The following is a 27,424-nucleotide window of genomic DNA, read 5'->3' as shown; positions in this document are numbered from 1 at the left end:
ATATTGATTCTTCCTATCCATGAGCATGGTATGTTCTTCATTTTGTTTGTGTCCTCTTTTATTTCACTGAGCAGTGGTTTGTAGTTCTCCTTGAAGAGGTCCTTTACATCCCTTGTAAGTTGGATTCCTAGGTCTTTGATTCTCTTTGAAGCAATTGTGAATGGAAGTTCATTCCTGATTTGGCTCTCTGTTTGTCTGTTACTGGTGTATAAGAATGCTTGTGATTTTTGCACATTAATTTTGTATCCTGAGACTTTGCTGAAGTTGCTTATCAGCTTAAGGAGATTTTGGGCTGAGACAATGGGGTTTTCTAAATATACAATCATGTCATCTGCAAAGAGGGACAATTTGACTTCTTCTTTTCCTAACTGAATACCCTTGATTTCTTTCTCTTGCCTGATTGCCCTAGCCAGAACTTCCAACACTATGTTGAATAGGAGTGGTGAGAGAGGGCATCCCTGTCTTGTGCCAGTTTTCAAAGGGAATTTTTCCAGTTTTTGCCCATTCAGTATGATATTGGCTGTGGGTTTGTCATAGATAGCTCTTATCATTTTGAAGTACGTTCCATCAATACCGAATTTATTGAGCGTTTTTAGCATGAAGGGCTGTTGAATTTTGTCAAAAGCCTTTTCTGCATCTATTGAGATAATCATGTGGTTCTTGTCTTTGGTTCTGTTTATATGCTGGATTATGTTTATTGATTTGCGAATGTTGAACCAGCCTTGCATCCCAGGGATGAACCCCACTTGATCATGGTGGATAAGCTTTTTGATGTGTTGCTGAATCCGGTTTGCCAGTACTTATTGAGGATTTTTGCATCGATGTTCATGAGGGATATTGGTCTAAAATTCTCTTTTTTTGTTGTGTCTCTGCCAGGCTTTGGTATCAGGATGATGTTGGCCTCATAAAATGAGTTAGGGAGGATTCCCTCTTTTTCTATTGATTGGAATAGTTTCAGAAGGAATGGTACCAACTCCTCCTTGTACCTCTGGTAGAATTCAGCTGTGAATCCATCTGGTCCTGGACTTTTTTTGGTTGGTAGGCTATTAATTATTGCCTCAATTTCAGAGCCTGCTATTGGTCTATTCAGGGATTCAACTTCTTCCTGGTTTAGTCTTGGAAGAGTGTAAGTGTCCAGGAAATTATCCATTTCTTCTAGATTTTCCAGTTTATTTGCGTAGAGGTGTTTATAGTATTCTCTGATGGTAGTTTGTATTTCTGTGGGGTCGGTGGTGATATCCCCTTTATCATTTTTAATTGCGTCGATTTGATTCTTCTCTCTTTTCTTCTTTATTAGTCTTGCTAGTGGTCTGTCAATTTTGTTGATCTTTTCAAAAAACCAACTCCTGGATTCATTGATTTTTTGGAGGGTTTTTTGTGTCTCTATCTCCTTCAGTTCTGCTCTGATCTTAGTTATTTCTTGCCTTCTGCTAGCTTTCGAATGTGTTTCCTCTTGCTTCTCTAGTTCTTTTAATTGCGATGTTAGAGTGTCAATTTTAGATCTTTCCTGCTTTCTCTTGTGGGCATTTAGTGCTATAAATTTCCCTCTACACACTGCTTTAAATGTGTCCCAGAGATTCTGGTATGTTGTATCTTTGTTCTCATTGGTTTCAAAGAACATCTTTATTTCTGCCTTCATTTCGTTATGTACCCAGTAGTCATTCAGGAGCAGGTTGTTCAGTTTCCATGTAGTTGAGCGGTTTTGATTGAGTTTCTTAGTCCTGAGTTCTAGTTTGATTGCACTGTGGTCTGAGAGACAGTTTGTTATAATTTCTGTTCTTGTACATTTGCTGAGGAGTGCTTTACTTCCAATTACGTGGTCGATTTTGGAGTAAGTACGATGTGGTGCTGAGAAGAATGTATATTCTGTTGATTTGGGGTGGAGAGTTCTATAGATGTCTATTAGGTCTGCTTGCTGCAGAGATGAGTTCAATTCCTGGATATCCTTGTTAACTTTCTGTCTCGTTGATCTGTCTAATGTTGACAGTGGAGTGTTGAAGTCTCCCATTATTATTGTATGGGAGTCTAAGTCTCTTTGTAAGTCTCTAAGGACTTGCTTTATGAATCTGGGTGCTCCTGTATTGGGTGCATATATATTTAGGATAGTTAGCTCTTCCTGTTGAATTGATCCCTTTACCATTATGTAATGGCCTTCTTTGTCTCTTTTGATCTTTGATGGTTTAAAGTCTGTTTTATCAGAGACTAGTATTGCAACCCCCGCTTTTTTTTGTTCTCCATTTGCTTGGTAAATCTTCCTCCATCCCTTTATTTTGAGCCTATGTATGTCTCTGCGTGTGAGATGGGTCTCCTGAATACAGCAGACTGATGGGTCTTGACTCTTTATCCAGTTTGCCAGTCTGTGTCTTTTAATTGGAGCGTTTAGTCCATTTACATTTAAGGTTAAGATTGTTATGTGTGAACTTGATCCTGCCATTATGATATTAACTGGTTATTTTGCTCGTTAGTTGATGCAGTTTCTTCCTTGCCTCGATGGTCTTTACATTTTGGCATGTTTTTGCAATGGCTGGTACCGGTTGTTCCTTTCCATGTTTAGTGCTTCCTTCAGGGTCTCTTGTAAGGCAGGCCTAGTGGTGACAAAATCTCTAAGCATTTGCTTATCTGTAAAGGATTTTATTTCTCCTTCACTTATGAAACTTAGTTTGGCTGGATATGAAATTCTGGGTTTAAAATTCTTTTCTTTAAGAATGTTGAATATTGGTCCCCACTCTCTTCTGGCTTGTAGAGTTTCTGCCGAGAGATCTGCTGTTAGTCTGATGGGCTTCCCTTTGTGGGTAACCCGACCTTTCTCTCTGGCTGCCCTTAAGATTTTTTCCTTCATTTCAACTTTGGTGAATCTGGCAATTATGTGTCTTGGAGTTGCTCTTCTCGAGGAGTATCTTTGTGGCGTTCTCTGTATTTCCTGGATTTGAATGTTGGCCTGCCCTACTAGGTTGGGGAAGTTCTCCTGGATGATATCCTGAAGAGTGTTTTCCAACTTGGCTCCATTTTCCCCCTCACTTTCAGGCACCCCAATCAGATGTAGATTTGGTCTTTTTACATAATCCCATACTTCTTGCAGGCTTTGTTCATTTCTTTTTCTTCTTTTTTCTTTTGGTTTCTCTTCTCGCTTCATTTCATTCATTTGATCCTCAATCGCTGATACTCTTTCTTCCAGTTGATCGAGTCGGTTACTGAAGCTTGTGCATTTGTCACGTATTTCTCATGTCATGGTTTTCATCTCTTTCATTTCGTTTATGACCTTCTCTGCATTAATTACTCTAGCCATCAATTCTTCCACTTTTTTTTCAAGATTTTTAGTTTCTTTGCGCTGGGTACGTAATTCCTCCTTTAGCTCTGAGAAATTTGATGGACTGAAGCCTTCTCTCATCTCGTCAAAGTCATTCTCCGTCCAGCTTTGATCCGTTGCTGGCGATGAGCTGCGCTCCTTTGCCGGGGGAGATGTGCTCTTATTTTTTGAATTTCCAGCTTTTCTGCCCTGCTTTTTCCCCATTTTTGTGGTTTTATCTGCCTCTGGTCTTTGATGATGGTGATGTACTGATGGGGTTTTGGTGTAGGTGTCCTTCCTGTTTGATGGTTTTCCTTCTAACAGTCAGGACCCTCAGCTGTAGGTCTGTTGGAGATTGCTTGAGGTCCACTCCAGACCCTGTTTGCCTGGGTATCAGCAGCAGAGGCTGCAGAAGATAGAATATTTCTGAACAGCGAGTGTACCTGTCTGATTCTTGCTTCGGAAGCTTCCTCTCAGGGGTGTACTCCACCCTGTGAGGTGTGGGGTGTCAGACTGCACCTAGTGGGGGATGTCTCCCAGTTAGGCTGCTCAGGGGTCAGGGACCCACTTGAGCAGGGAGTCTGTCCCTTCTCAGATCTCAGCCTCCGTTTTGGGAGATCCACTGCTCTCTTCAAAGCTGTCAGACAGAGTCATTTGCGTCTGCAGAGTTTTCTGCTGTGTTTGTTATTGTTTACTGTGCCCTGTCCCCAGAGGTGGAGTCTACAGAGACAGGCAGGTTTCCTTGAGCTGCTGTGAGCTCCACCCAGTTCGAGCTTCCCAGCGGCTTTGTTTACCTACTTAAGCCTCAGCAATGGCGGGCGCGCCTCCCCCAGCCTCGCTGCTGCCTTGCCGGTAGATCACAGACTGCTGTGCTAGCAATGAGGGAGGCTCCGTGGGTGTGGGACCCTCCCGGCCAGGTGTGGGATATGATCTCCTGGTGTGCCTGTTTGCTTAAAGCGCAGTATTGGGGTGGGAGTTACCCGATTTTCCAGGTGTTGTGTGTCTCAGTTCCCCTGGCTAGGAAAAGGGATTCCCTTCCCCCTTGCGCTTCCCAGGTGAGGCAATGCCTCGCCCTGCTTCAGCTCTCGCTGGTCGGGCTGCAGCAGCTGACCAGCACCGATCGTCCGGCACTCCCCAGTGAGATGAACCCAGTACCTCAGTTGAAAATGCAGAAATCACCGGTCTTCTGTGTCGCTCGCGCTGGGAGTTGGAGACTGGAGCTGTTCCTATTCGGCCATCTTCTAGAATTACTTTCTTTACAAATTTTCCTGCTTTACAGTAAGTCAGACTAGCTCTGTCTCCATTATTTTGAATGAACAAAATTTTAATATTCCTGTGTAGGCATATACATACAATTTATTACAAAGTTTTAAGAAACTTTGGTCAATGGAATATATTCTTCTGAAAGTTGGAATATATCATTTGACCAAACAGCTTATAAAATATGATGCAAAAACAAATATTAAATCAGTTTACTGATACTGTTGCATTGAAGTAGTACTAATCCTAAGGCATTCTTTCTTTGAGATGGGGTCTCCCTCTGTTGCCCAGACTAGAGTGTAGTGGCACAATCATACCTCACTGTAACCTCCAGCCCCTGAGCTCAAGTAATCCTTCTACCTCCGTCTGCTGAGTGGCTGGGATTACAGGCACAAGCCACTGTCCCCAGCCTGAGGCATTCTTTTAAAAATATATCTAAAGAAGCAAAATATTGACAAGAATTCCATGTGCTGAACATTCTGAATATCTGAACACTATGTAAATAGAGGCTATATCTAAACTTCAATGCCTGACACAGTACGTCCCCAATAATTAATAAATACATGTTGCTTCAGTAAGTGAATAAAGTTTTCCATGTATATTCAAATATTTAGGTTTCTCATAAAAGTGCATAAAAATTATAATCAAAAACAACAGTACAATACACACGTAAAAGATTAAAAGCAAGTATAACAGCGATTATATGAGGGGAAAGAATGCTTTTCTCCCTCCAGCTTCTATTTGTTATAATGCTTTGTTGAAACTTTTGAAAACACATAAATATTTTTAATCAACAGTACCCAATACCTCTGGAATCAAGAGAAGAATTACAGGAGCAGTAATAACAAACCAATATCTTCGGGCTTATATTCATATTAAAGCTGGTGAGACTTCACATTCCTCAGCACACAATGGATCTTTCATCAATATTGGAAAATGCCTTTGTGAGAATATTTGCAAAGAATGGATGGAATTCTCAACGTTGCAAGCACCCAGTGAATTATTTAAAAGAACAATAGATGGATGACTAATTAGAAATGTTTCTTGAGTGCAGAGATGTTTATATTACCAAAGAAAAGCTCTAAGTCTAGCATTTTTTCCAGAGCAGCCAGGAAGAAAAGATTAAGCTTAACTGTGGGCATCAGTCCCAAATGATTTGCCCAGGAAGAAAAGATTAACTGTGGGCATTGGTCCCAAATGATGTGCCCTCAAAACAATTAGAGTTGCCTTCTCGTTGGCCAACTAATGATTTTAAGTACTCCTTGACTTGTAAATACTGCTTATTTGTTTGGATGCTTATTTACACGTTTTGCTTCACCCTATCCCTAAAAATAGGACTTAAGATAAGTCCAAAGAAGTGTACACTATAGTAAGTAAATTTAAAATAAAGAAAATGAGACAAAGGGAAACTAAAACTGTAAAGAAAACATGAAGCCAGGTATGAGATAAGTGCACAAAAAGAATAACGTATTCTAAATTCTAAATTCTAAATCCTATATTCTAAATTGAAGTACGCAAGAAACTAGATTCTAAGTTTTCAAGTAACTAATTCTAACCCAAAGACAAAAGTTAAATGTTCAACATTCATTAGGTAAAAAACAACATGTTCAAAAGAAATAGCCCCTATATTAAAATTAAAAAGAATTTTTTTCTTTTTTTTTTTTTTGAGATGGAGTCTCGCTCTGTCGCCTTGGTTGGAGTACAGGGGCACGATCTTGGCTCACTGCAACCTCTGCCTCCTGGGTTCAAGTGATTCTCCTGCCTCAGCCTCTTGAGTAGCTGGGACTACAGGGGTGTGCCATCACACCCTGCTAATTTTTTGTATTTCTAGTGGAGACGGGGTTTCACCATATTGGCCAGGCTGATCTCGAGTACTGGTCACCCCTGACCTCGTGATCTGCTCACTTCAGCCTCCCAAAGTGCTGGGATTACTGGCATGAGCTGCCGCGCCCAGCCAAAAAGAATTTTTTCTAATCAACTCATGTTATTTAACAAGATATAATCAACATTTTTAATACTTAAACACAGAGAATTTCCATAAACCTTTTTCTTATAAAATCATCAAATAATGCCAAAAGAATTACAGTAAAAGCAATTCTGTAATATCAGTTCTACAAAGTTTTACACAATTTTGTCTAAGTACCTATGCAATTTTTTTGATGGTCTGGCTTAGTCTAGAAATGTATTTCTCAGTGAGAGGAGATGCTCTTGTAATAAACAGAAAAAGAAAGGAGGGGCTGGGCACAGTGGCTCATGCCTGCAATCCCAACACTTTACAAGGCTGAGGCAGGACAACTGCTTGAGGCCAAGAGTTCAAGACCAGTCTTGGCAACATAGCGAGACCCCAACTCTTTAAAAAAAAAAAATTAGCTGGCCATGGTGGCGCACACTTGTAGTCCCAACTACCCAAGAAGCTGAGGCAGGAGGATCGCTTGAGCCTAGGAGCTCAAGGCTGCAGTGAGTCACGATTGCACCACTGCACTCCAGCCTGGGTGACAGAGCAAGACTCTGTCTTTACAAAAGGAAAAGGGAAAAGTATTATGATAAACATACCTAGTAAAGATGGAATAGTCAAAATATTTCCTCCATAGAAGTCTTGCATATCCTTTAGTTGACTTATTCCTACGTCTCTACTGTTCTTGTTATTAAAAATTGTGCCTCTTAAAAAAATAATTATTTATAGTTTTTTGTATACTGATCATGTACCTAGGGACTTCACTGAAGCTGTAAGTTTCTCCTATGAAACCTAATAATCTGTCTTCCTCTTGATTTTAAAACTTCTAGCTATCATTTGTTTTTCTTTGTGACGTCAACGAGCGAAGTTTCTACATACTCTCTATTAACCAGAAAGCTCCTCAATTCATAAAATCCAATATACTGCTCTCTGATCACACCTCCTGATTTTCCTTTCTCACTCTTGAACTTCTATTAACTCTCTTCTTCAGTCCTATTACTCTATTCTCCTTCCAAATATTAGTCCCATCCAGACTTCACTGCCTTCTCTTAATGTACGTCCAATAATGATCAAACATTCTGCCACTCTCTTGACAGTCTTGTTCCTTTGTCTTTTTACCACACCTACCATACAAGTGCTCAAGTATGGATTAATTCAGTTTCCCCTCTCCATTCCCATAGCTAAATCCTAGAATAGTACTTGAGAACATCACAAATTAGTACCATTACAAATTTTTGCACTCATCCCAAATGCACCTTCTGCACTGCTCTGCAACCCATTACATGCTGCTTATTAAACTTTCCCCTTCCATTTCCCTTGGTCACCATTCTAAACTTTCACCACTCTCCTCATGCCCTTATTTTATCTTCACTGCTCCCTTTAGCATATGAATCTCATTTGATGATATCTATAGATTTGCAATTTATACTTCAGTAACACTAAACTACTTGTAGGTCCCTAAATAGAACTTGATTTATTTGCATATGCTGTTCCCTCTACCCAGAATACACTCCTCCCATTTGTTCAACCAGAAAACCTGTATTTACACTTCAAATGTTAACTCAAATGCTATTTCTCCTATGAAATCTTCCTCAATCCAGCCCCCTTCTCCTGTGTGCCCACTATACTCTGTGCCTCTGCCTCTCATTACAAAAATTATTATTATTACTATATTGCACTGCAATTGCTTGCCTGTTTGTTTCTGCACAAGGCTATAAGCTCCTTAGACAAAAAGGATCTTTTTTTTAATCTTTTTTATTTTTTCAGTTTTCTATCCCAAGTATCTAGCTGGCACCGGCTAACTGCATGCTAAAGGAATGAATTATTCCTACTAAAGTATAATTCCTTGGGCCCAACATTATGTAGAAGAAATGAAATTTAGAGGTAATAAATTTATAAAAACCTTAGCTAAAACGAATGTGGCTGTGTCACTAATAACAATAGTGAATTTCACATTTGCAACCCAATTGAAATGCTGTTATGTAAAATGTATTTCAAATATATAACAGAAATCTTCTACTAAAAAGATAACTAAACAGCTCTACTTCTGATACATCTGAATGGATAATGAACTCAGTGAACTTAAACCATGTACCAGACAGCACAACTGACACTATACTAAATGTCATTCTAACAATTAATCTGAATGATAATCCAGCCCTATATAAACATTGACATTCACAAAAATATTTATCACAAATATCTTAAGAACACAAAAGAAAAACCAGCAATGAAACCTGATCCTCACTCCCTGCCAAACATACACTTTAAAATAGGCAATTATTAAACAGCAAAGAGGCAATGTAACATTAAGCGAAAAGGATGTCCCAATAGATCACATACAACACGATGCCCTTTGTATTAAGTTAAAACCAACTAAAATGAAAATGCAAATACTTTGGGAAAATAAAAGGAAGTAAACACTGACTTCAGGATGATAGTGAACTTAATTGGAGGAAGGCAAAAGGATGCATTACTGAAAGGACAATATGGTTAGATTACTACCAAAGTACTAGCTTCTGTTTGGGGTGGTAGATTCCCAGGTAATTATTATACTGCTTTTTAAGAGATAGAGAGAGAGAGAAGGGTAGATACATAAAGAGAAGGAGGGATGGAGGCAAGAAGAGAGGGAAGAGGGGGCAGAGAAAGAAAACAGTAGAAGGAATAATAGATAGAAAGAAAAAAAACACAGAGCATGGACCAATGATGCAAGCGTGTTATGAACTACGGATTACTGAACCTGCAATTAGACGACATGACATGAAATGATGTGAAAATAAAAATTTCTCACAGCATGTAGGCTAATACCCAACCTACTATCTCTGGATCAAACTGAAGTCACTCAACCAGGTTATGATTTTTTCTGCTTCCAATTCCCTGACACTTTCAATTGTGCTGCACAAAGCAATATGTTCTCCAACACATGTGAGGTCTTCTGCTAACACCAATGGGCCTTCTGCTCAGAGAGTAGTCCCTCCAGGGGAGTGGGTGGAGGGGAGCGGCATAAATGGAAACCTTGCTGATTCACCAACTGGCTCTCTGGAATGGGAATGACAACTCCTACAAGCCTTTGAATAGGCAACCAGTGACTCCTATTCATTGATTCAGTACTTACCAAGTGCCAGCTACTGTATGCCAAATGTTGTGATAAGCACTGAAATCCTTCAGACTTATGATTGGGACAGTCCTAAAAAATACTTGAGTCTAGTCCATCATCTTTCAAAATTAAAAAATGTCAAGTCTCTATTACAAAATTGAAAAATATTGCTTCTCCAACAGACAAGATTTCATATGAGTGTGTTGCTGTTTTACCTGCTATCTCCAAAAGTGAGTTTATATGATCCCCTTCTGCCAGCTTCACAAATCCAACCTGATTTCCAAAAGTGCCAATCCCTTGAAAGGGCAAAGTCAAATGTTTTCCTTGGAGGAGTTCTTCTATGAATGGTTTCAATTCCAAAAGAGCATCAATACCACTAGTAAGAAATAATACATTTTTCAGTAACACATTAAGTAATAAAATATACAAAACCAAATAAGAAACAAAGTACCAGTTTTAGAAAGATGAATTCATTTTGATATTTGTACTAATTATTTTAAGGCTCAAAATACCTTCTAAATCTAAACTTTATGATTAAAACTGATAGACAGTTTTAAACAAAAACTATGGAAGAAGTAAAGAAATCTTTACCTAATTACAATTGCTATTAAAGACATGAAAATAGACACTATTTTACAGTTTACCAAAAAATGTTTAACCAAGTGAAATACGAACAACTCAAAAAATTACTGAAAATATATCCCAAAAAACCAAGTACCTACAAGAGATTACATTAGATTACATTACCTTACATTAGATGTCAATTTCTAGATTCTTGATGAAAGTACTAACACTTTTACAGTACATACTATTTGTGAGGCACTCTAATAAAAGTTAAAACACACTATCTCTTAAAATGCAACAGTCTCTATAATTAGATAATTTGCTATACTTAGACTCAAATAAAATACAACTTTAATTATATTCCCCAATTGTAACTGTAAGTTTGCCATATATACTTTAGCTATTTAGCCTATGCAATTATACGGCCGCTCTGTGTTGGAAGTGCTGTATCTTTTCCTCTTCTCTCTTCTTCTTTCTTCTTCTTCTTCATTTTTTTCTCTGTCTCTCTTTCTCTCTCTCTCTTTCTGTCTCTTTCTCTCTTCTTTTTTTCAGACAGGTTCTCTGTCTGTCACCCAGGCTGGAGTGCAGTGGTGGGATCACAGCTGACTGAAGCCTTGACCTCCTGGGCTTAGGTGATCCTCCTGCCTCAGCCTCCTGAGTAGCTGGAATACACAGGTGTATGCCAACATGCCTCGCTATTTTTTTTAAATTATTTATAGAGAGGTTCCCCTGTGCTGCGAAAGCTGGTCTCAAACTCCTGGGCTCAAGTGATGCTCCCGCCTTGGCCTCCCAAATTGCTGGGATTACAGGTGTGAGCCACTGTGTAAAAGCCACTGCCACATTTTTTCTGCCACTGCAGAAAAGCCACTGCCACACTTTTCTTAATAAAAACAAATGTCTGCTATATTACTGAATTGGACATTACAAGATTTTTGATATTTGGAAAATTAGAATTACTTCTATCTTGAAGAGATTTTGGTATAGGTACTTTGAGAAAAAAATGAAATCTCACTAGAGGGCAGCAATTACTTAAAAAAGAACTAAGCACATTCATCCAGGGCTTTAAAACACCCTTCCAGTGGATTGCCATTCGTTTTAATTATTTTGATCAGTGATTTGTTCAGCCAGGTGTTTGAAAAAATCAGCATTTTTCTTGATCTTTCATATTTCTAAATTAGTCTTCAGGTAAAGTTTTTAACTGATTTTCATCTATGACTTCAATACTCAGTCTCATTTCTCTGAAACATTATATAGCTATAAGTATGGTACATTTCTCATTGTACCTCCAAATCCAGTTTAAATTCACTATTACCTAACTGTAGTTATGTTCATGCAAACAGTGCACATACTTTTAAGTCAGTATTTTCCTTCACTGTGTGCTATGAATTAAAGCATGTGATAACAGAACAGCTACTCCTGGCTCATTTATAAGTTGGGGGAATTCAAGATATTTGTTTTAAATGAAACTGTATGTTAAACCAGACCATGAGAAAGGTTAACACTTTTCAGAGACAGTGAATTCTATGTCGTTATTCTTTAAAGAAATATAGATTATCTAAATTCAGTCCATTTTTCCAGTTCTCTAGTAGTATAAATCAGTAAATTTGTGCCAATAAGATGCCACTGATTCACACAGTAAGAAGGAATCAGTGTCTACTGGGAGTATCACTAATATTCGAATTATTTTAAATAGAATATGTTTTCAAGAGGGGCTTACAAAAGGCTCCTTTAAGGTAAAGTAAGTAAAAAGTAAATGCATATAAGAAACAAAATTCTCAAACTGGAGTTCAGACCCAAAGGTTGTATTTCAAACAAAGACAGGACACCTATCTTTTCAAATCAGCAGCCGGGCTTGGCCTAATACATTTTTATTCCTTTCTTCTACACTATAAGGACACAAAGGAGTTTAGGTGACATCTACCTCAAGAAATTAATGATTTTTTTAAAGTATCTGCACATTCCATATCCAATCCATCGATCGGTATCCTATTAAACAACTAAAACTTGATATTAGACTTTGAAAATTAGGAATCAATACAGGACAAGAAACGGACAATCTAGATGTCTAACATATTATACAGTATAGGGTAAAAAGTTAAAAATTAGAGACTTTTAATAAATCATTCACATAAACAATGTCTTCCCAGAAACCTCATCAATTCCATTCTAGCTGCCCCAAAGTGAGGTCACACCTTGAACCTGCCCATCACTTAAAAGTTGATACCTCTGCCCCTCCAGAATGGGTGTGGACCCAATCCAATCAGCTAAAGGGCCTTAATAGAAAAGACTGGAGTCACCCAAGAAGGAATTCTGTCCCCAGACTGACTAAGGTCTTGAGACATCAACTCCCCTTCCGGACTGCCATGCAGATTCCAGACTTCTCCCTCAATCATGGGAGACAATTCTTTAAAATAAATCTCTCTACATAAAGATATACATGTCTGCACAGACAGATATAGATAGATCTCTACATAGATACTCTCCTATTGGTGCTGTTTCTCTGTAGAATCCTGACCATTCTAACACACACAGAGCATGACTCCCTTCTCCCTTTCATTTTGCATAGCATCTTCTTTGGATTCTCTTCTTTCAAGAGCACCAGAGAACTGCTTTTTTCTTCTGATTGGCAAAGTGATCAAAGTCAGGCAAGTAAAATCTCCCCTCCTCTCTGTCCTCGCAGGATGCTCAAGGCTACTTTGGGTACATCAGCTCGGGACAGATCACAAGATTGACCTCTAAAGACATGAGGTTCTACTCTTTAAAAGACATAACTACAATAATCATAATGGGTTGGATATTTTGAGTTATTAATTTGTTTCATCTTATCCTTTTTTATTTTACCTTTTCCTCAACCCCTTCCTAATTTAAGCCTTGCTCCTCATTCCCTCAGGAGATATAGCTGTTAAAGTAGATAACAAAAGCAACCTGCAATTCATCCTGGCTTTGGTTTTCCATAGATCTTAGGCTTGAACTTAACACAGTGAGCTATATAGGAGGTAACAGAGGAAAGGAAAATCTAAGTACAGATAAGAGTGTCCCAGAAAAATTGGGGGAAGAACAAGGTTTCTTTCAGATTGGAAAGCAGTAATCAATGACTTGTCTTCAACCTTTATGGCAGAACCCTGGCATGGGGGCGGTGGCGGTAGGTAGAGTACAGTGACTCTAAAATGACTAAGGTGAAACTGAAATTGTCCAGTGGCCTAGTAAAATGGCAGCTCTCATAGCTAATAATAGAGTGCCTACTATGTGCCAGGCCCTAGGCAAAGAGCTCTTGCATGTATTGGTACTATTATTGTCTCCATTTACTTAGAAAGTACATGATTTGCCCAAAGCGAGGCAGATAATAAGAGGTGGTTGCGCCATGATTCCAGAATATGTATCTAAAGTTTTAACCTAAATGGTCAAGTCCAGAGTGCTGATAATATGAGCATGGACAAAACGATTACATAACCAAGGGCTACCACTTGATAACCATAACAGAGTTTAAAAGTTTAGATTAAAAAGAATATTTATATACTTTACTCTGTATATTAACTATTAACTGGAATAAATTGTATAGAGACTACTTCTTTAAATTTAGAATGTCTCTTTGGGTTCTGCTGTGCTTACTCATATTAAAGTAATAATTCGGAAAATTATATTTAAGAAAAATATATTACTCACATGTTTACTTCATCTTCATTTAATAATTGCATCACCAGCAGGGTAATATGAAAGGAACCATCGCTGACCATTGCTTTGGCCAGTCGCTCATCTTGTTGTATTATTGCATTTTGCACGATCTTAATTCCTTTTATAATCTAATAACACATACACACATATAAAAAAAATTCCAGTGATTAGGTAAGCAAAATCTCTTTATGGTAAAATGTAAAATCAAGAAGAAAAATAAGCAACAACCAAAATTAGAACAACACTAAGATTCTTCAACCAAATGAATGCTTAACTGTCTGCTTGTTCTCAAACAGATAGTTGACTTGGACAGCTTAAAAGGATGTGTAAGATTTAAAGCATGATGATTGTCTATCTTAAGAGTACTGAACCCAACACCTTTATTATGAAGATCAGATTGCTATCTGACTGGAAAAACCTCTCAATGGCTCTGCATCTTTTCAGAAATTTGTCCTTGGAACACCCAATATGACTCAATAACTATGATCTTTCCTAAGAATAAGGCTTTATTCTTGCCACAGAAAGGTCAAGCCAGCAGACAACATTCCATTTCTGTTGGAAGCAATAATTATTTGTCTCCAAGTGAATGTGTCTGTGAACCCATTCCTCATGGCCTTTAAGATATTTTATGACAGCAATAATTTCAGTAGAAATGACTACTGTCATTTTTCCAGACCTGTGAGGAGGGTCATTACCATGAAGAGTTGTAAAGAAGTCCAAATGCACAGGTTAGAAGAACAGAATCTGCATCCAGAAATCCCCACAGACCTGGTCCATCATCTCCCTTCCTCTCTCAGCACCTGCTCCTCTGAAACAGGGAGAGGAATGATGTATCTTCCCTCCTCCACTTCCAGTTAGATACAATTCTAGTCAACTTCTAAATGTGAGTACATTGGAAAGTAGTTTGAATACAAAATAGCAAACCCAGAAAAAGAAACAACGGAGAAAAGAAAGCACAGAGAAACCCTAAGGGAACAGAAGACAGAAGCCCTGAGGCAGCAGAATTAGTGAGAGAAAAAAAGGAAAGAGTGGGGGCTGACAGTCAACGCAGAATCCATAAAAAAGCAGAGATAAGAAAAAACTGATTCATGAGCATAGCAAACTGTTCTGATACCAAAGTAGTTGTTTTATCCTGAACAATGTTCCCATTATCTGCGGAATGTGATTGTGCAAATCATGAGATGCTGTCCTTGGATCTCACTTCCCATTGACAGAGACTCTCTCCTTTGACCAAAACTCTAGTCAGGCCCCTCTGAGTCTTCTGCTTGACTAGGCCTAACCATGAGCTTCTCTCTCTGTCCTCGTAGAATCTGGTTTGAGCAAGAATGCTGCTAAGTCAGTTTAAAGAAATCCCCCACCCTGGGTGTCTAACCACCCTCCATATCTGAGCTATCTTATCACCACGGCCTCCCTTCAGCAATAATCCTATCCGGTCTGTTTAGCCAGAAACCCCTCATCCTTTCTCTCAGTAATTTTCCATTCACTGACCTCCATTCTGCTCCTTGGTTATAAATCCCCATTTGTTCTTGTTGGAGTTGAGTCCAATTTCTCTCCCCAAATGAGAGACCCCATTGCAGTGATCCCTGTACTGGTCACCATGGCCCCTCTGGAATACGGTCTGCCATACCATCTTTAACAAGTGTCATGAATAACTTTTTCTTTAGCATCATGTACTTTACAATAAATCCATATCACCCAAAATAACCTCAGCATTTCTCTGTTCCTTATAATCTGCAAGAGACCAACAGAGGAAATGGTGTTTTCTTAGTAGAAGTTACACAATAACACCTAACATTTTCCAACACAAGATGTCATTCGTGTGACACCCAATAAAAGAATATTCATAGCCTAATAAATAAAACGTTCCAAAAATAATGGTATACAAAAATCTTAGACAGTCACAGTTTACTCTATGTAGACAAAATGAAATTATAAACTTCTTGAGGTCAACGTCTATCTCTTCTACACCACTGTCTCACCACAGTGCAGTGATGATAATAAAAAAACCATATTTAAACAGCAGCAGCAGCAACTAACCTTTACTGTGTGCTCGCTAGGTTCTAGGTATCATGGTGAATATTTTACATATATATTAGCTCAGTGTAGCCTCCCAGCAGTCCCATGAGGTAGATATTGGTATTATCTCTGTTAAAATAAACTGAAACACAGACTAAAAATCTCAAGGCCAAATACTCCCCCTCCCCCGGCCAAAGCAAAAAAACAACCTGGGAAAAGAATAAACTACATATGAAAAATATGAGAGAGGCACCTGGAGGAAAAGATCCAGGAGGGGTGAGGAGAAGAGGTAGCTAGAAAGCAATGGAATATGGAAAAAGACCAAGAGATGTACAAGGAGTTTGTCCATTTATGAGAAGAGGAAAGGGGAGAAGCAGAGATGTGGTCATGGACTTAAGAACTGAAACATCAAGGGAAGACATTTAAGGGGATTTTCAGAAAGTCTAACCAGTGCTATGGTTTGAATGTGTCCTCCAAAGTTCATGTGCTGGAAACTAGACCCCCCAGTTCACAGTGTGTGGGGTGGGGCCTAACGAGAGGTGTTTGGGTCATGGGGGCACTGTTCTCATGAATGGGTTAATGCAGTTACTATGGAAGTGGGCTTCTAAGAGAAGGATGAGTTCAGTTCCCTCTTGAGCCTGCTCACTTGCTCACTCACTCTCTCCTTGACCCTCTCGTCTTTCACCATGGGACAAGAGCAGCAAGAAGGCTCTTGCCAGATGCTGGCTGGCTCCTCAATCTTGGATTTCCCAGCCGCCAGAATTGTGAGAAATAAACTGCTCTTTATAAATTATCTAGTCTCAGGTAGCACAAAATGGACTAAGACACTATGTAGCAGAACACACTTGCCCTCAAAAAAAAGCCTTTAGTGTAAGTCCACATGACTCCACAATTATTTTAAAGTTGAATTCTGGCATTGCCAAACTTACAGAGTTGCATTAAAGATCATATTAGAAAAGCTATATGAAAGTACTTTGGAAGCTCTTCACCATTTGCCAAATATATAAAGTACACAACAGCGCCAATATTATTCGAATCAGTGGTTTTCTACCAGCACAATTTTGCCTCCCAGAGGACATTTGGCAATACCTAGAGACATTTCTGGTTGTCATAATTGGATAGGGGATTGCTACTTGCACCTAGTAGGTAGAATATTTGCATTTTCATACTAACTTAGTCTTCATTCTAAGTTAAATATTAATTATATGTAAATTTAGGGCAATGTTCAAAATTCCATTCATCCATATATTCCACATTCTGGTGAAATGTCCCACATGGTAAAATAGTTTTAGACCATTAGTATCTTTGATTTATCCAGTAGCATATAAAACTATAAGTAAAAACTGTAAAATACTTTAAAGACTATTATTTTTCTCAAGTCACATAGTACTTATGCATGATTAGCCTCAAACTTATGAAAATTTTAAGGTTAATCTTCAAGCAATATATTTCTAACAATGCTTTGATTCTCCAGATTTATGTATTCCTTGATATAACTATATTTTTCATGCATTTTATTCTTAATTACATTCTTTAAAAGTAAAAGAAAAACACTTTAGAGACTTCTTTATATGTCATATTTTAAAAATACCAATGACATCAAAGGCCAAAGGAAACTAATTTTTACAGCCATTATTTAAAATTCTATAAGGTCATTAAAGCTTATCTCTCACCATAATCCCCAGCCATTGGCAGTGCTGCACAAAGCACATTTTTAAAACCTAATACTATAAAGTCAAATTCCAATAAGACAGTGAAAGAAACTTGTAAAAATAAAAACTTTACTTAAATCTTAAATATTTCATTCATTAATTCAAGTTAAGAGAATAAAAGCTGATATTCATCTGCTAAATATCACCACTGTCATATTCCATATGCCTAAAAATGATGCAATTAAAAAATCTGTTTTCATATCTTTTAAACTTTCTAATTTAATCAAATCATATATGAGTTCAAAGGCAAAGTCTTAAAGTCAGCATGCCTCTACATGAGAGAGAAGAGTTACAGTCTGGGGAAAATGTCTTTAACCTCATCTTTTGATATTGTTCTTGGAATTTTCCTAAGCTGTTATTGATACACATATTGTTCCCAAATTTGTTGCCTCATTAAGATTTATTAGAATTATCACACTAATTTGCTACCTAATTTTTCTTAATTTTTTCTGCTTGTCCACAACTATAGAAAGAACTTGAAAAACTGATGATATAGCAATCATTGGAGTAAAAGTAAAAAAAATCATCCTCAAATAAATAATGTTCTGTATCTACCAGTGGTATGTGCCTAACATACCCATGATGACATCAAACACTTTTACTATTATTTTCCAGAAAAGAACTGAATGCACTAATCAATGTCCATATTTTCCTAAGACCAGTAATTTTCACATTGCAAAATTATGAAATACAGAATTACATGTAACAAATGCCTTTTAAAATCCCTGAAGAGGCTGGGCATGGTGGCTCACACCTGTAATCCCAACATTTTGGGAAGCTGAGAAGGAAGGATCACTTGAGCCCAGGAGATTAAGACCAGCCTGGGCAACATAGTGAGACCTCATCTCTATTCAAAAAAAAAAAAAAAAAAAAACAGAAACAAAGAAAGAAAAGAAAAAAGGAAGGAAGGAAGGAAAGAAGGAAGGAAGGGAGGGAGGGAGGGAAGGAGGGAGGGAGGGAGGGAGAGAGGGAGGGATAAACCTCTGAAGAAAACTCTTTTCTTCCATTAGTATATTTTAAAAACAAAGAAAGAAAGAAAGAAAGAAAGAAAGAAAGAAAGAAAGAAAGAAAGAAAGAAAGAAAGAAAGAAAGAAAGAAAGAAAGCTGCTGAAGAAAACCTTTTTCTTTCATTAGTATATTTTTAAAACATGTCAAAAAATTAATATACTCCTAATTTCAATCAGCTTCTGACTGTTCCTTGATTTTTTCAATGTTGATTCTTACTACCTCTCAAAAGAAGGCATATAAAACCAATATATGGGTAAATCTAGCTAGAATTAATTAAACAATTCTAGTCATTTAAGAGACATTTAGGATTTACTATACCCCCATCGGAATGTTTTCTTCTTTTCTTTTTAAACTAACATGCAATTGAAAGTTAATGGAAACACATACTTTCATATACTTCCAATTAGGATTTTTTATGCAGCCATCCTAATCCATTTTCCAATTCTATTTGCTTAAAATATGAAATCAAGATTTTCCACTAATAAAGAATTCCAAACTTCTAAGAATGTGTTTTAAATCAAAGACCAGTGGAATTTTGAATACTTTTTTCTTTAAAACTAGATGCCAACATGTAGAGGCCAAAAGTAGAGCAACTCATTGTGAATACGCTAGCTTCCAAAAGCTTGTTTGCAGGTCACTTAATTGGAACTTGGAATACAGTCTTCCATTGAAACAATGTTATAAATGCTACTTTTTTCCCAAGCCTTCCCACTTTTAAAAGCTCATAAGTAATTTAAAAAGAAAATTAACATTAAACACTTTGCAAACAAAAATGTGCTCATGCAGAAGATATAAAATATAACTCCTAATCTTGCCTGATTCCTACATCTCTTCCCCATATTTGTATGTAAGCTTTCTAAGTGGTTAACTACAAATAAGTCTCTTGAAAGGGAAACATTAAATTATTTGGTTTCAAGGTCACTTGAAACCTGCATTTCCCTCTAAGTTACCCTACCTCCTCCAAAACCAGTAAACTGCTGTTGAACCTGTATTATGAAACCACCATTACATTGCATTTATTATATTTAAGTGTTCTGGTTATAACTTGGAATGACAGAAATACGCATTTGCAATGAAACAACAGCAGAGAGAGAAAGAGCGAGAGCGAGAGAGTGCGCGTATGTGTGTGCACCTACTCTTGAACAAACACCAGTCTAGGTATGGGCATTCACTAAAAACCTTGCGAGGAAGACAAGTGTCAAGTTGCAAGGATGACAAATGACACACAGAAAGCTGTGAAAGCCTTTAGCTGACAGGAATGGGGCAAGGAAAGGGATAGTTGACCTAGACGAGGTGGTCATGGGTAGAGAGGTTTGAGCTGAGATTCTGGCATTAACAAAACCAAGAGGAGCAAGGAGAAAACTCCAGCCAGAGAAGGCTTTCCCTGGGGCTGAGGGAACCTGGCAAGCCCAAGGAAGGCTAGAAGAGCTCGGGCAGAAAAAGCAAGGGCTGAAGGGGAGAGGACAGAACAGACAAAACCTCAGAGAACATGGAAAAGAGTTTGTCTTTATCCTATCAATGGGAAAATCCTGAAGTATATAAGCAGGCTGGTGACATGGCTAGATTTGGGTTTAGAAAACAGTCATCTGAAGGAGGTATTATCACCCACCTCATTTTACACCTGAACAAACTGAAACTTGAAAAATGTTGGTAACCTGACCTACACATGCAGCGGAGTCTGTGACTCAGTTGGTACTAACAAGTCTGTCAGACCCAAAGCCTGCAGTCTTTCCAGCATTTACACAACCTTACAGGGGTAGAGAGGCAGAAACAAAGGCTACAGCAGGTTAAAGGATGAAAACTCAAAGCTGCGGACAGGACTCTCATCCCCTTTCTCCCTTCACTTTTGTGATGCAAAGCCTAGAAGTTAGTGGTGGAAGGAAAGAATTTTTCTCTCCTCCGTCCTTTCAATCCCCTTCCCCACGTTCCCTATCCCATCAGCACATCATCCCAGCAGTCTTCTCCGGAAGCGGTAAGAAGCCATAACACAGCTAGGAGGGGAGAGAGGGCAGACATGGGGGTGATGCAGAGATGCTGCTCAGTCTCCCCTAGGAGCAAGGAATACAGGTGAAGGGAGAAGCAGAAAATGAGCGGCCTAGGGAAAGTGACACTCAGAGGTGTTCATCGAACATCTAGACTGAGAGACTCTGTCAAATCAAAATACAGAACCTGGATTCTCTTCCAATCACAAATCACATGTCCATAGGGAAGTCACTTCAACTGTCTGACATTCAGTGTCCTTAGGACCTGGCTTCTGTCTGGCTGCTCATGAAAGTAGCAGCACCTCTCACTCCCTGAGCTCTTCTAATCCCCATAGGTATACGTAATCCTAACTTTCAAACTAAACAACTTGCAAGTATTTTAATATAATGCATAATTGCTGATTACACTAACTTTGTATTGCCTAAACACTTTTAAGGACTATTTCACTAGGACTTTTAATTTTTTTTTTTTTTTTTTTTTTTTTTTTTTTTTTTTTGAGATACAGTCTAGCTCTGTCACCCAGGCTGGAGTGCAGTGGCGCAGTCTTGGCTCACTGCAACCTCTGCCTCCTGGACTCAAGCAATCCTCCCACCTCAGCCTCCCAAGTAGCTAGGACCACAGGTGCAAGCCACAATGCCTGGCTAATTTTCGTATTTTTAACAAAGACAGGGTTTTGCCATGTTAACCAGGCTGGTCTCAAACTCCTGGGCTCGAGAGATCCACCCACCTCAGCTTCCCAAAGTGCTGAGATTACAGGCATGAGCCACCACACCTGGCTCTCATTAGGACTTTTAAGAAGTATTCCTCAACGAAAGGAATCACATGTGTGTCAGTAAAATCAGAATATGATTCTTCACTACATCAAATCTAAGATCTTCTATGGCTAGGTAACTCTTCTCTTGTTATGTATATTTTCTCCCCGGCTAAACTGTGTCTCACAGACTAGGTATTTCCTAGAATGATACAACATAATTTATTTTTTCTTTTGATATTTCTTTCTTTCATTTTAATTTTGATTTGATTTTTAACAATTTGCTAGCACTCCCTAGAGACATTCTAGTCAAACAAGGGGAAAGGCAACCTGAAAATGTGCCTGGTCAAAGAGATTATAACCCACAAACAGAAATTCAAATCTGGCTCTTAGGTTGGGCCAAGGGGTACAAACAGTCAGTCTTTTAAGTGAGGTGTTCTTTCCTGCGGCATTGTAATTCCTACCTCACTGCTTCAGTAGCTGTAATGAGATGCAGTAGTTTTCTCTCTCAGGGGTTTCTCAAGGAGCTAACGGGCTGGTTCCATTTCCTATTATTTATTATATTAATTTTTCAGATTTTAATAGATTTCTACCAAGTTTAATGGTGCAATATTAAGTTGTTACAACACTGAGTAATTTTTTAAAGAAACTATGTTGAAATAATCACTATCATAAACAAGATTAAGCAGCAAGAAACCCCAGTTTACTTTCCCAACAGAGATCTCAGAATCCTCTTTTCTCAACTGGTCACTGCTCCCTACTTCCAAAGGGTCCCTCAGATAAAATGAACAAACACTTGCAAATGACCTTGACATGCCATCTGGCAACACTTTTTCCAGTGGGTTTTGCAAAATTACTGTTTAAATATGATTGTCTAAATATTTTTGGAGGCTGAGGTGGAAAGATTGCTTGAGTCCAGGAGTTCAAGGCTGCAGGGAGCTATGACTGTGCCACTGCACTCCAGCCTGGGTGCCAGAGCAAGACCCTGTCTCAGAAAAATAAATAATATTTTCCAAACTTGTTGTTTAAATACATTTCTATTACTTAAATAGAAATATTGTCTGTACAGTCCTGCCAAAATGCCACCAAAGACTCTTAGAAGCTGAGAGCAAGTGGGTTCATAAGCATTTAGTATACTTTAAATTTAGAATAAAATTTCACAGTAAAAATAATTTTTTAAAAAAATAGCACCTCTTTGTTGGTGATTGGAATGGATAGGAAATAGTTGGGTTGATAATCTTTTTGCTTTTTTTTCCTCTTCTTTACTTGATCACTCTTGATCCATTCATTTTCTTGACTTCTCTTCAAATTTATTTGAGGTTCATCAGTGACTAGAGGAAAAAAGTCAAACAATACGTCTAATACATTTAAACAAAGATAATACAGTCAGAAAAAAAGCAATATATAAGTAGCAATCATTCATAAGTGTCATTTTCAAATCTAAAGCAGGAGTTTGCAAACATTTCTGTAAAGGACCTCAGTAAATAGTTTAGGCATTGCAGATGACATAGTCTCTGCCATCAACTACTCAACTCTGCTGTAGACAAAACATAAATGAGTGGGTACAGGTTGTGTTCCTGCTTTATTTTCAAAGCAGGGTGGTTAACCAGATTTGGCCTGAGGGCCTTAGTGAGCTGACTTCTGATCTGAAGCACAGCTCCCGGCACCACAATGTTCATAACACTAAGAAAGATCATTTTTCAACCATCCCGTGCAGGTATATATGTAACTTCTAGGGCATAACCCCACTGTCACACAAAGTTTTGGTCTGTGGCCACTGTCACGCTATAAACTATTTGTTGCAAAAATTAAGAGAATGCTTTGGAAACTTCCATAGCAATGGGGCGGAATAATTTGGTCTGCTGAAATTTGATTTCTACTTTGTAGGTCTTTTCTTTTATTTCATTTTCTAATAATTCACTTTTATTGTATTTTACAAAAGTATCCATTGGCAGCAAACAGGAAATTTTTTTTAAAAACTGATCCTTAACAAAAGGTAATTTGAGAAGCATTTACAATACCACTTTTTAAAGTAATCCTTGTAAGATTCATTTACAACATCTAACAATTCTAATTATGAAGCATGCTCCCAGAAATAATTACTAAATCTGTGTGAAATGCCATCATCTTTTTTTTTTTTTAACAGATTCTATCAGGGCTTCCATATACATGCAAAACTACAATCCATTAATTGAGCTTCCAAGCCATGTCTTCTTGAATAGTAGTTCATTGCTCAAAATAGAGTTCCTCTGCAGGACATGGTGGCTCACGCCTGTAATCCCAGCACTTTGGGAGGCTGAAGTGGGAAGATCACTTGAGGTCAGGAGTGTGAGACCAGCCTGGCCAATAAGGTGAAACCTCATCTCTAAAAAGACAAAAATTAGCTGGGCATTGTAGCACATGCCTGTAGTCTCAGCTACTTAGGAGGGTGAGGCACAAGAATCGCTAGAACCCAGGAGGCAGAGGTTGCAGTGATCCAAGACCATACCACTGCACTCCAGCCTGGACAACAGAGTGAGACTCTGTCTCCAAAAAAAAACAAAACAAAACAAAATAGAGTACCTCACAGAGACTTTGTGAAAATTCAAATATATTTTCTGAGGTGTTATTTTGAAAAAGGAAGGGAAGAACCACTTTACCTTACATTCAATCCTATTCGGTTGGTTTTATCTTTGGGATCAACTCTAATAGACCACAGTAACCACCTGCACACAACCCCTTAAGAAGGACTGTGAAAAGAAGTCTGGGCTTAACCCACAGCCCCATGCCTGTGTGCATATGCAACTCTGCTTTAACTAAATTCCTTATTTTATGCATGATAAAACAGAAAAGCAGAAAAACTTTGCTACTGTATCAAACTGCTTCTCTACTGAAGTTCTGCACAACTAGTTAATATTACACATGAAACCACTGAGCAAAAATAATTGTTCTTATTCTGTTTATCTTTGAGGTATTAATAGTAAACAATTTTAAGTTAATGTCTCAAAGAGTATTTTAATGCTAATTTCTAAGAAAAATAGTACAGCATGTTTAAAATTAAAAAGCTAAGGATGTGTAGGAATAGATGTGTTTTCTTTCCACAACATATATTTGTAAGACCTAAAAATGGGGTAAACCAAGAGCAAGGTGGCCTGGGCTATATATCTGACCATATCATTATGAATTAAGGCAAAATTATCTGGTGTGTTTGTGCATCTATTTCATCACTATATCTCTCAACAATATGTCTAATGATTAATGTGGCTAATGATGGCTCTTCATGGTTAGAGGATACACATTTAAAATATAAATTATTATCAGCTTCTTTTACACATGTAAGCTTGCCAGAACTTTATAGATTTCATTACTAAGAAATTAGTTTGTAGCATTTTTATCTGTGTTGCAAGAATTATGTGAATTGTCTCATTCATGATGCCATTGGGTTTTATTTCTTACATAAGAGTTTTAATACGGTAAATCAAATCAATATATCGTTGGATTGCCTGCAATTTTATACATCGAAAAAAAAGTCCTATATCTAACTGTGGTAATATGAATATACTAATTTTGAACAGAAGCTACAAAATACGCTAATGAAGAACACATATATTTTAAATCCACTTCTAAATACATTTCTAGCCCACCACCACCTATTGTTAATAAATTAGTACTCTGAAAATGAAAGCCAATTTTAATATAGTTGGAACCAGAGCACCTGGGTTAGAATCCTGGCTCTCCCACATACTAGCTGTGTGACTGTGTGATTTTAGACGAGCACACAAACTCTCTTTACTCAGTTTCCCTGTGTAATTTTAGAATAATAATAATAGCTACTTCATAGGATCTTTGTGAGGATTGAGTGAGTTAATACATAAAAACATTTAGACCACTTCCGGATACAAAGTAAACACTATTATTAGCTATTATAAGTATTAGATAATACCCAGAACTAAACATAATTAGGAAGATAAATCTATATCTGCTAAAGAACATTTAGGAAACTCCAAAAAGAAACAGATTATTTATAAACTCTCCATTGTTTTTACTCATCCAGACCACTTGCACCTTCTATAAGTATGGAAAATGAAGAGCTGTCCTGAACAGTTCTTTTTTTGTTGTTTTTTTGTTTTGTTTTGAGACAGGATCTCACTCTGTCACCCAGGCTGGAGTGTAGTGATGCAATCATAGCTCACTGTAACCTTGAACTCCTGGGGCTCAAGTGATCCTTCCACCTCAGCCTCTCCAAGCACCTGGGACTACAGGTATGTACCACCATAGCTCATTAATTTTTCATTTTTTATAGAGGTGGGGGTCTCACTATGTTGCCCAGGCTGGTCTTAAACTACTGGACTCAAGCAATCCTCCCACCTTGGCCTCCTAACATGCTGGGATTACAGGCATGAGCAACCACACCCATCCCTAAACAGTTTTTTTAACTAAATATAATGTTGAAAAATAAATTTCAGGCTGGGCGCAGAGGCTGACGCCTGTAATCCCAGCACTCTGGGAGGCTGAGGCGGGCAGATCACGAGGTCAGGAGATCGAGACCATCCTGGCTAACACAGTGAAACCCCGTCTCTACTAAAAAATACAAAAATTTAGCCGGGCGTAGTGGCGGGCACCTGTGGTCCCAGCTACTTGGGAGGCTGAGGCAGGAGAATGGCGTGAACCTGGGAGGCGGAGCTTGCAGTGAGCCCAGATCATGCCACTGCACTCCCCAGCACTCCAGCCTGGGCAACAGAGCAAGACTCCCCCTCAAAAAAAATAAATTAATTTAAAAAAATAAATGAATTTCAAAAGCAAGATCCCCTTTTTTAAGGTAAAATTACAAATCAATTCTAAATAAGTTCCTAGTGTCTGTCCCTTGTATTTCATTGTCCAAATCACCACACAGGGCTAACCCCAAGCAACACAGGATGCTGGGATGGTGAATCTGGCAGCTATCAACCTGTGCTGGGAAAAAAACACTCTACAAAAGATAGAAGGGGGAACAGCACAGTTGAGAAGATGACTAGTACTGTGTGTTTCAATCTATAGAGGCAGCACTGGATAGTGAAAAGGCCAATGACCTTAAGACCAGATTTCCAACAAGCATCTTTTAATTAAGTTACTTAATGGGTTTATCTGAGAACTTAAAAATATTACCAATCCTTGGAAAAAGAGCTGATTCCAGGTCTGGAGCATACAATGTATGAGAGTTGTGGAAATTCAAAAGACTCCTGGGATCATATGAGAAGATCTCTAAAGTCAATTTAAACGTCTTCCCATTGGCCAAAGATGGGACAATGTGGGCACCAAATAGAATAAACTTCAGTGGCGTTAAATACATCAAATATACTTAAATCCATCCATTCTTAATGATACTAAAAAAATTAAAGCCAAAAACTCACAGGTCACCTTTAGAGGAGTCTAGAGAACCATGATTCTAAATATCTGATGATAACGGAAAAAAGTCAAGCATTTATTCCATCTTTCCTTATAACCAAATAGTCATTTAGGAAATTAAATAGCTAGTTAAGATAAAGTTCTTTATAGAAATTTCAAGCTAATTAATGCAAAAAGATAGAGTTAGAATATCACCATTTCAAAATGCTTAACAAAGTAACAGATCAACCCAACGACCATCAATGGATGATCCATTAGATGGAAGGTTGATGGGGAACTTTAACAATAGATACTTTAGAGTAATAAGACCTGAAGCCACTGATCAATCTTAACATCACAAAAAGGCAAGACAAGCAAACATTATTTGCCTATTGATGTCACACTATAGGAAATTTAAAATACTATCTTTGGCCAGGCACAGTGGCTCATGCCTGTACTCTTAGCACTTTGAGAGGCCTAGGTGGGAGGACCACTAAAGGCAAGGAATTTATTTATTTATTTATTTTTTTTTTTTTTTTTTTTTTTTTTTTTTTTTGAGACGGAGTCTCACGCTGTTGCCCAGGCTGGAGTGCAGTGGCGCGATCTCGGCTCACTGCAAGCTCCGCCTCCCGGGTTCCCGCCATTCTCCTGCCTCAGCCTCCTGAGTAGCTGGGACTACAGGCGCCCGCCACCGCGCCCGGCTAATTTTTTGTATTTTTAGTAGAGACGGGGTTTCACTGTGGTCTCGATCTCCTGACCTTGTGATCCGCCCGCCTCG

General features: G+C 38.2%; 1 protein-coding gene across 7 annotated transcripts in view; it reads right to left on the bottom strand.

Moving 5' to 3' along the window:
- The window catches only part of LOC105465606 (A-kinase anchoring protein 7), a 158,090-nt gene that overhangs the window by 116,450 nt on the left and 14,216 nt on the right, over positions 1 to 27,424 (bottom strand). For all 7 annotated transcript variants that reach the window (XR_011623360.1, XR_977639.3, XM_011714136.3 and 4 more), the window contains exons 3-5: positions 22,495 to 22,634; positions 13,825 to 13,961; positions 9,813 to 9,973 (exon numbers count right to left, since the gene is read on the bottom strand). Coding sequence is in view for 5 of the 7 variants with exons in the window: in XM_011714136.3 (XP_011712438.2) it covers positions 9,813 to 9,973; positions 13,825 to 13,961; positions 22,495 to 22,634 (438 nt within the window). In the remaining 2 variants the exon portion in view is untranslated. The remainder of the gene's footprint in view (positions 1 to 9,812; positions 9,974 to 13,824; positions 13,962 to 22,494; positions 22,635 to 27,424) is intronic.

The sequence above is a fragment of the Macaca nemestrina genome, chromosome 5, assembly GCF_043159975.1.
Source record: "Macaca nemestrina isolate mMacNem1 chromosome 5, mMacNem.hap1, whole genome shotgun sequence".
Lineage (NCBI taxonomy): Eukaryota > Metazoa > Chordata > Mammalia > Primates > Cercopithecidae > Macaca > Macaca nemestrina.
This window is presented reverse-complemented; position numbering and strand designations above follow the sequence as displayed.